The sequence below is a fragment of the Citrus sinensis genome, chromosome 2 (genome assembly GCF_022201045.2).
Source record: "Citrus sinensis cultivar Valencia sweet orange chromosome 2, DVS_A1.0, whole genome shotgun sequence".
NCBI classification, from domain to species: domain Eukaryota; kingdom Viridiplantae; phylum Streptophyta; class Magnoliopsida; order Sapindales; family Rutaceae; genus Citrus; species Citrus sinensis.
Window position 1 is genome coordinate 28180332 of NC_068557.1, and position 10093 is coordinate 28190424.

The 10093-nt window shown below is 34.0% G+C and overlaps 1 protein-coding gene across 1 annotated transcript; it reads left to right on the forward strand.

The window, feature by feature from the left end:
• Nucleotides 1–7121: 7121 nt before the first annotated feature.
• On the forward strand, nt 7122–9791 carry LOC102623887 (uncharacterized). Its single transcript, XM_006468208.4, has 2 exons — nt 7122–7463; nt 8501–9791. Exon 2 carries the CDS (start codon nt 8559–8561, stop codon nt 9573–9575), a length of 1017 nt encoding a protein of 338 aa, XP_006468271.1. The 5' UTR covers nt 7122–7463; nt 8501–8558; the 3' UTR covers nt 9576–9791.
• Nucleotides 9792–10093: the final 302 nt, after the last annotated feature.

A 10093-nucleotide genomic window follows, 5' to 3' on the forward strand; every position in this document is an offset into this window, starting at 1 on the left:
ATTAAATTATGCTTATTTCAAGGTCGGTAATTAATGTTAACTTGCTAGTTAATTAAATAGCAAGTAATGACATCAAATGATGATTCTGCAAATGCTTAGGAGAAACTCTAGAATATATCTGAGGTATCATGTTACTCATACAACAAGCAATGATATCATGACATGTGTGTATTTATTTTGAATCACTATCATGTAAGTGGTGATTGTATTAAATTCAATTACACACGTCATGCATACATCAATTGGTTACAATACATCTGAGGTATTTTAAAATTTCTTAATGTTTAGACATAAATTTAGAAGTTTCAAGAAGACTAATAGGAAAAGAGAAATTATGCTAATATTAGTATTCGTGGCTAAAATTTACTTTTTTTTGTTTTTTGTTTTTTGTTTTTTATGGAGGCAGCATGCGTCATTTGAAAAATACATTTTCTTTTATATACTAAATTATTACAACAGTAAAATTATTTGAACCCATTTAAATATTCATTACACTCATTCTTTAATTAAATTTTATAGTACAAAAAAAAACTCAAATAAAATTACTTTTCAATCCTTATGACTTTCTAGCATCTCTCCAATCACAATTGCAAAGCTTGCATCTTCACCGAAGACTGCTACTCAAAAGGTAGGTTTCAATTTTATAAACGAAATTAATGTTTTATCGAAGTGGGTTTCCTCGAAGTCGTTTTTTCTCGTTCTGAATCCGTCCGAGCCTCTTTGCTATGGCCGCACAACATGGGCAAGCCATCCATACTTGACTTTTCAAACTCAACCTGGAAGCCATAACTTTTGGAAAGACTTTATGACGAAATTTCAAAAAGAAGCGATGGCTTTTATATATTAGTATCCCGTTTGATTTGGTTTACACTTTAATACGTTAATGAAGACACAGGTAGGGATGTCCTTGAAATTAAGACGTTCTTACAAGAAAATTATGATTTTAAAATTTTTGTAATGGGTGTAATGAGAAATTAGGTGTAGATTGTGTTTTGATGATTCAAGCAGTCTCACCTATATTACAATTAAGTTTTACTGATATTTATAACTAAAAATCTATCAAAATTAACTTTAACAATTTATTATGACACAGTCTAAATTTTTATCCTTAATTAATATATACTAGAGGAATATATGTTCCACCTATATTAACGAGAAGAGGAATTTATATCTACCCAATTAAATTAGTAAAAGAAAATAAATCCCAACAATTCTCTGGCCCATTTGCAATTTGCATGTGCATGGCAATTTCTCAAAAAGACAGTGGTTATAATGGGGCGAGTTGAGCATTTAATATGAGGACTCGGCTTAGGTGCTAAAGCTTTATTTAGATATAATTTGAATAATAACAATAAACGAACTAAAGGAGTACATAATAAACTATAACATCGTATATAGTATTAAGGTGTTGATTAATTTTGTTTTTTTTTTTTTTCTCTTGCATTGTACGATGCAATAGTTAAATTATATATCTTCTTTCTGTTTGAATATCACTACTCCACTTTTAATATGTCTCGGAAGCCGAGGGTAATAGTGTATTAATTAAAAGTTCCAAATTGTTGGGTACATTCCAACACTAAGTAAAAAGTTACAAATATATCATCAGGTGAGGTGTGAATGAGTGAATCTTATAATAATACGTACTAGATGAGACTTTGGTGGATGTGTGTGGATCCAAACGCCCCGTGAGTTGAGATTCCAAAAGAAAAAGAAAGGAAAAATGTAAGAAATTGACTAAGAATTGATTTGACTATTATACTATATTAATAAATTCATTTAACCTCACAACTTTCTATTCCAATTTTCTTTAAAAAAAAAAAGACCGAAAGAGAAGCAACTTTTATTTATTCTTTAATCATATAAATAAACAATACACGAAAGAGGTGATTTGCCATTGAGAATCCGAATCCGAATCCGAATCCGAATCCGAAGGGGGGTATCTTACTTGTTGTTCTTAATTGACAACACGAGAGAGAGTAGGGATGGCAATGGGCACCGCCCGCAGCGGGTTTGCCATTACCAACCCAAACTCGCACAAAATTTAAATTATCAAACCCACCCGCAACCCGCAGCGGGTTTTAATTTTTTTACAAAAACCCACCAGCAGCGGGTTTTAACAATTACCAAACCCGCAATGGTATCCGGCGGATTTTTTGCGGGTTTCCGTATTTAAAATCACAAATGTTTAATATATAAATTTATAATAATAACCTCAAATTCCATATAACATACTCAATTTTATATTTAAATAATGTAAATGAAAAATTAAAATTTCCACATCAATTCAACACAAATTCTCAAATTTAAGTATAAATTACACAAATCCATTTAAAAAACACAAACTAGTATCTAAAAATAATAATTACATTTCATATTATCATTTAAAATAAGCTCCAAGAGAAGATATTCATTTCATTCACCACCATAAGCACCCATCCAACACAATGCCTATAATAATAATTAAGATTAATATTTTCAAATACTAATTCGAAGGAAAATGCCTTTAGTTTTCTTTAGATTATGACTTTAGAATATGAGATAGGTCACATACACACATACACAACTTTGAGCCTTTGGCTATTTGGTAATTTGATTAATGACATTATTTTCTTTATACATTTTTAGATTAAAATTAAATTAAAAATATTTGGAAAAAATATTGCGGGTTTGGTGGATATCCATGCGGGTATCCACCGGATATAAGGTTAATACCAAACCCACCCGCATCCATGTGCGGGTTTTAATTTATAATACTAAATCCGCCCGCAACGGGTAAAATTACCCGCAACGGGCGGGTTTTGACGGATGGATTTGGGCGGATTTACGGGTTTGCGGGTACAATTGCCATCCCTAATAGAGAGAGAGAGAGAGATGGATATACTCATAGGGAGGGATCGGGACAAAATTGAAAAAGTAAACTTTGTCCATTGTCTTGTTTGGTAATTGAAAGATTCTCATTTTGCTCATTCTTATCATCATCGACTTTTTCTTTATCTATATCATCTGCTTCACCACTTCTCATTTTTCTTGGTGGCCCTCTTTCATTTCAAAAAGGGGATGAACATAGAGAGTTTAAATATACAATAATTGAACACATATGCATCACAGGTCTATTGATCAATTTGTTGACTGTTCAAGGCTTTTAGATATATAAGCTACTAATTATTTGCATATAACAATTATATTCTTATAATAGATTTAATTTCATATAATATATAAAATGATTGGTTTTGATGTTACGGAAATTGCGAATGTCTTTGTACAATGTACTTGTTGATGAAATTATTTTATACTCGTCTAAAATTTATGCTAATAATTTTTATTGATCAGTGTGTGACGTATTGGGATTGGGTATGATTTACCAATGTATAATTAATTATAATTTGTACACATTTAATAAAGTTGTTCGGCTCTCTAATCGCTCTGAAAAGTCTACCAGTCGACTATGGACGAAAGACTGAAGATTAATTAATCAACTTGCCAAGAGACACAACGCTGTCAAAGACACGATTGAGTTGTTACTATTGACTTAATGTAATTGTAACCTTGCGTTGTTGTTGCGTAATTGGTGAAGTGGCACTGCTTGACGAACCAAATGTTGCCTTAATTAAATGTTAATCATAAGCCGTGGCATGAAGTTTACCTTTCTAAAATTTTGAACGAGAGTTATCATATGATTTTATTTTGGCATAAATTTTTTACCAAGTAATGTACACGTGTTTGTATAAAAACCACCTAATGTCCCACGTATCGATTATGTTTTAAATTGTATATGACTTATCGTACATATTTTCATTCTAGGATCAAAATTTTATGGTTTTTTGGTACGTAATATTGTTAATGTTAACGTTATAGAGAACATGTCGGTTAATTTTTATAATGGCATGTAAGGTTTTTATGCCCTCTGCCTCCCATTTCAATGATGACTGATAGATAGTTGATATACCCAATTGTTGGAGAAAAATCAGATTTCAAAATTTTATAAAAACTTGTAGGATCACTCTCATATAATATATAAGAATATGTAATCTAGAAATCGTACCTTGAAAATCCGATTTGACTTTTTCTGCTTAAGTGATTTAGGCTCTCAGATCACGATCTATCACCACCACTCCTGTTAGATCACGATCCGTCACCACCACGCTTGTTGGATCACAAATTGTCACCAATGATCTTCCAGGTTATGACTCAGGTTTGATATGCACTTGACGTGTGGGCGCCTTTATCACCACTAAAGTAACTAGCACGAGAAAATTTTTCTCTCAAAATTAGAGAGAAAAATCTTTTTCTCTGATCTGTAAAAAATGACTGCTCTTTTTTTTATTAGAGAAAATAAGCTTTTGTATATCCCCTTTAGTAAAACCCCTAGGCTCTAAATAATAAAAATCAAAAGTCACGTTACTTGCTTTTTCTATAGGGGACCACCTTGTAAAATAACATAAGGCCCCTTACACACAAGCTAATTAAATTGAGCTTTCCACTAAATGATATATTTAGGCTTTTGATCAAAATAGCTAGTTATTTTGCTTATTAATCCAGTAGTGGTGCAGTCAATTTCGGGGATCATTTGGGGACATATAATAGTGGCTAGAATAATTAGGCATGTAATTAAACTAACCCAATTATTTAATTCCAAATCTACTCCACTAAAAGATTGTAACTGGCTTCCATAATTGTATGCTTGAATAATAATTCGTCCCAAGCCACATTGATTTTTTTACTGCATAATCTTTTGTACCACATCGTTAATTAAATCAATATCTCAACTGTCCAATTGATTTAATTACACCTTATTCATTGATACTTACTGGTTTTCTCTAATAATCATTTTCAACATACTAAATATATTGACACACTCTAACCAAAGAATTTTATGATCAAGTGCCAAAAACTCATCAAGAGATGTGTTGTACAAATTCTATATTGTTAATCTATAACTTCAATACTCATAATTGCTCCCACCAAGATACTGGGTAATCTTGACCACAATTGTGTGTCGTGCCCATTGGTAACTCAAATGGAATAACAATTACAATCATGAAATCATAATTAACTCAAAATTAAGATTATAGTAAAATTAATGCCTATGAGATTTAATAAGTCTGATAGTTATTTCAAGGTTAATTAAATCTCATATGTGATCCAGCTCAATGTAGTCAAATTACATTAGTAAATTCATATATGATTAAGACAAATTATTCAATGAATTTACTCAGTCTAAACATAAATAGAACGTCCAACTCTATTTATCAACTGCGAACTAAATTTATTTAATCAGAAGATAACTTGTATTTATATCTTCTGTGAATCTATATGATGATCACATAAATACATATAATATGATTAAACAGACCTTATTCAATATATATTTATGCAATTGAAAATATCTCAAATATTTTACTAATTAGAAAATAAACTAATATACTTTAAAAAAAGCATATAATCCCAACACCAACTTCATTAAATTGTTTATTGTTTTTTTTTTTTTGGTTAGTTCTTATTGAATGTTCATATAAACTTGCAAGGAAGGCAAAGGGTGTTATTGTGTTCAAATCCCTCTTTGTTAATTGTTTATTGAAAAGGTTTAACTTTTTTAATTCTTATTTTTATGGGATTCCAAATTGCTTTGTGTAATTTATCTATGGATTTATATTTTCAAATGTATACGTGTTCTTATAACTTTTTCAAATTGTTTTTATCCATCCTCCTTATAAGTCAAATTTTGTCTTATACCGAAATTCTTTAAAATCTTACCAAATCAGAACTTCATTTAATTACTTAAATCATGTCAACTAATCCAACATTAGGATCTACAACCCCATGGAATCTTTAAGCTTTTTATACATATCTTTAATTTAAAAAGAAAAAAAAATTATGTCGTGTAATATCAACTGCCAAACAAACCGTAAAATCAAACGTATTATTTACTTGATGAGTATATTTATTACGCACAAATGGATCTACACATCTATATTTCATTTCAATTAACATCTCATTAACCCCCAAAAAAAAAAAAAAAATCGCCTCCCAATTTCCTTCTTTAGTGAAACTTATGATAGTGTGCTCTGCTTATGAAGTCGTGAAGTGCTGAATAATCTCATCTAAGACAGATCACGGGTTGACTGGTTGCCCAAATTTGGTCCTTTTCTTTCCTATTACGTGGTTGTAACGGAAATCGTGCGTGGGGTCCATTTTATGTTGGGGGTCCATTATTGTCACAAACAAAACAACAACGATACCAATAAAGTATTGGATACACTGACAATAGAGTCCCCTTAAGTGGTTTGATTGGGTTTGCTCCTCAATTCGAGTCGCAGAGAAATCGCCTTTGTTGGGAGAATTTGTGCCTTTCAGTTCGAGCAGAAACTTCTAATCTGAATTGTGATACGGGTTTAAAAATACCTCTTACAGTTGGGGCCTTTTCTAAAACACCTCGTGGATAAGAAAAAAAAAAAAAAAAACATCAACGATGCGATTCGTTTTAGCCGAAGAAAAAGGGCAAAAACTGTATCTGCCGTCAGCAAATTCTACGCGTGCTGCATCACGTAGAAAATGGCATGCGACAAATATCTTGCATCGGTGGGCGTACTCATTGGACATAATTACCCACCGTGCACTTATCTAGTGATTTATTTTTCTTTATGGGAAAAATGGTCATAACTATAACGAGTGCTTGTGGTTTCATAATAAGATGACATTATTCAACACTTTTAACATCCATTATCGACACACGTACGTAACTACATATTCTTGGAATTGATCGGCACACATCCACTACCAGCCGCATGATAAATAACCATTCCCAAAAATTTTCGTGTCGCCCACCTGCACCTGACGCGAAGCTCTTCCCCTTTTTCATTGTTTGGTTTGGAAGTCTGGGCCTAGTTCTTTGTTGAGAATATATAACGAGGATTAATTATTTACATTGTGACGAGCCTTGCTCTGATTCGCCCAAAAAAAGCCTGGGCCGGCCCAGCCCGTATATTTTAAGGACAGGGGCCCAAAATTTTAGGGCCCGTACGTTGTGGGCCTCGTGTAAAAAGCCCGGGCTTTATTATATATAAAATAAAAAAGTTCAAAGGAAAAGAAAAAATCAAAATCAAAAGCGACAACAGTGAAGCCCGGCCCGTTCCCCCTAGCCCAGAAAGCAATAACCCTAAGTTGAAGTGTTAAACAAAACAAATAAAACAAACACCAGCCGCGTACCGCCCAACCGTGCATCAAACAGCCGACACCAGCCACACCGACACACCTTCAGTCGTCGCTGCCTCACTCACAGCCATCATCACTGTCGACCGTCGCAAGCCCAGCACTGCAGCTGCCGGCAGGCAACCACGCGAGTCGCGACGAACCTAGCACCAGCAGCGGCTGCAGCGCGACGCACGGACGCCAGCAGCAATGAACCCACTCTAAGCCTTGCATCCAGCATAGTAGCATACCCACGTGATCTATTGATCTTTGAGGTAGAAATAATCAGCGCCAGTTTCTATTTTTTTTCTTGTAGAAAAAAATATAATTTCTGTATTAATTTTGAATATATATATATACATACATATTAATGTGATTATAAAGTTGCAATTATTCGTTTCCTTGTTTATTTATTTTGGGCAAAGTTACAATTTGCTTGTTTATTTCTTTTCTCATTGATTAGGAAGCATCTCTGCATATGCGTCGATTTTTAAATTGCATTACATGCTTATAATTTAACAGAATAAGAAAGCTTTGCTGGCATAATCTTTCTAGCTAAATCATTCTAAAAGTATTATTTATGGTTTATTATGTTGTATTAAAAGTATTTTGTATGTTGGATAATCATGTATTGCATAATCATTTATAATTTAAGTTTTTTTTTCCCTAAGTTTATAGTTTTATTAAAAATTTATATAAAAAAACATATAAGCCCAGGCCCAGCCCGCTCATAACTGGATGGATCTGTGGGCCCTAGATTCGCCTTCCACGACTACAACAAACTCGAAGGATCTCAAATTCAGACTTCAGAGTCTTATTGGGATGGTTATCTTGCTTGACCACAAAAAGAGGGGACCGAATATCTGTTTGTTTCTAGAGAAAATTAGGTGAAATGATTCTTCTATGGGTTTTAGGAATCGGAAATTTGTTTATTTGCTCAGATATTTGAGGTTTCTTGTTGATTTTAAAGAATATTTACTTGATGAATTAGAAGCTGTTAGCTACAACTTGTTGGTAATGTTTGCATGTAGATATATTATGAACTTATATTGATTTTTTTGTTTGTTTATGATATTCCTAATTTAACACCCAATTCTTGTATTCTAGATTTCTTGCATATGTTTTGTATTATTATTGCTAATTAGCGATAGCATCTGTTACAAGTTTATAGGCACGGTCTGAAAAAACAAGTATTGTGCTTTTTATTGATTGTTGTTACTGAGCTAGTACGATAAATAACAAGTGATATTGTATGTTATCTTGCTCGGTTCTGTGATACTTATGACAATGTGCTCTGCTTGTTGTAAACCAGATAATAGAAGGAGTTTCAGTGCTTTAATACATTGACCGTGCTGAGCCATTATTCTACAATGTTAGGAATGACAGAGGAAGAAGTTAACCGTTGCCAGATTCAAGAATGGTACCCAAAATTTAAATCTGTGTCCATAAGAACCCTGATTCATGAGCTTCCAGAATATTTTGTGGAGTACCTTCTTGATGATTCTGGGCCCTTTCTCCTTCCCGCTTCCGTTTCAAATGACGATGCGCTGCCAAATAGAATCCACAATGCTTTTGAAGAAGAGGACTATCGGGTCTCTGAAGGATCTGGAGATGAAGCAGAACCTTCATCTCCTCCATCTTTTCCAGAACTAGAATTAAAGATCAAGGAATCTATTGAATCCCTTGGGGGTGCAGTTTTCCCTAAGCTGAATTGGAGTGCACCAAAAGATGCCGCTTGGATCAGCACTTCTGGGACCCTTCGATGCACTTCATTCTGTGAGATCGTACTCTTACTACGGTCATCTGATTCCTTGGTTCATGATTTGTGTCATGCATATGATTCATGCAATGATAAGACCTTGACAAGACCACCAAGTTTCTTTCTCGCCCTCCGCAAGTGGTATCCATCCTTACGACCAGAGATGGAGTTCCGATGTTTCGTACGTGGTCGGTGCCTAGTTGGAATTTCCCAGCGAGAGGTCACGATGTGTTATCCTGCTCTATCTGAGAAGAAAAATGATATTAAAGTGTTGATCCAAGAACTTTTTGACAGCAATGTGAGACAAGAATTTGAGTCAGAAAATTACACATTTGATGTTTATGTCACGAAGGATGAGCGGGTTAAGATTTTGGATTTCAATCCGTGGGGTGCTTTTACCTTGCCTCTGCTTTTTGCCTGGGAGGAATTGCAGCAGAACGTTGGGGAAGAAGGTGATGATGTGGAATTTAGAATTGTGGAGAGCCAATGCGCTGTTAGGCCAGGTCTGAAGACAGCCGTCCCTTATGATTACTTAGATACTAAGCCAGGGAGTGGTTGGGATCAGTTTTTTAGGAATGCCGATGATGAGTTGCAGCGACAGACTCGGTCACCTGAAGCAGGAGCTTGAGAATCCTGTTCTTTTTTGGTGGATAATGAGTTTTATTTTCAGTTTATTGCTTTTAACAATAAACTGCACTTGCCAAATTTACTTGCGTAAGAGGAAACCTTTTGCAGTAGTGGCAGCATTTAGTCTCATCTTGTTCATCCTTTTTCTTTTGTCATGGTTGGGTACTTGAGTTTATGGTAAACTGTCTAGTGATATGTTAAAGTGATTGTGCTAACACTAGTAAGTAGTAATGCTCTGTTCTTTTAAATGCTCGGCAAACTATAGCAGATAGGATTTTCAGATGCCAGTGACAGGTATTAAAAACTGAGATCTATACACCCACAAAGCTTCAAAATGATAGTGAGAATATGTGCTCATGCCTCATGAAATTGTTCACCTTTATGGTAAATCATAAGATCCTTCCCCCGAAAAAAAAATGGAAAAATAAGGGAAAGAGGAGAAACATGGGATTCAAAATCCGGGGTATAAAATCATGTCAAAATATGAGGGGAAACAGGCAGACGAGAAAGATGTAGAGG

What these genes read in the sequence shown, in the direction of transcription:
- LOC102623887 (XM_006468208.4), top strand. Translation starts at nt 8,559, where the DNA reads ATGTTAGGAATGACAGAGGAAGAAGTTAACCGTTGCCAGATTCAAGAA.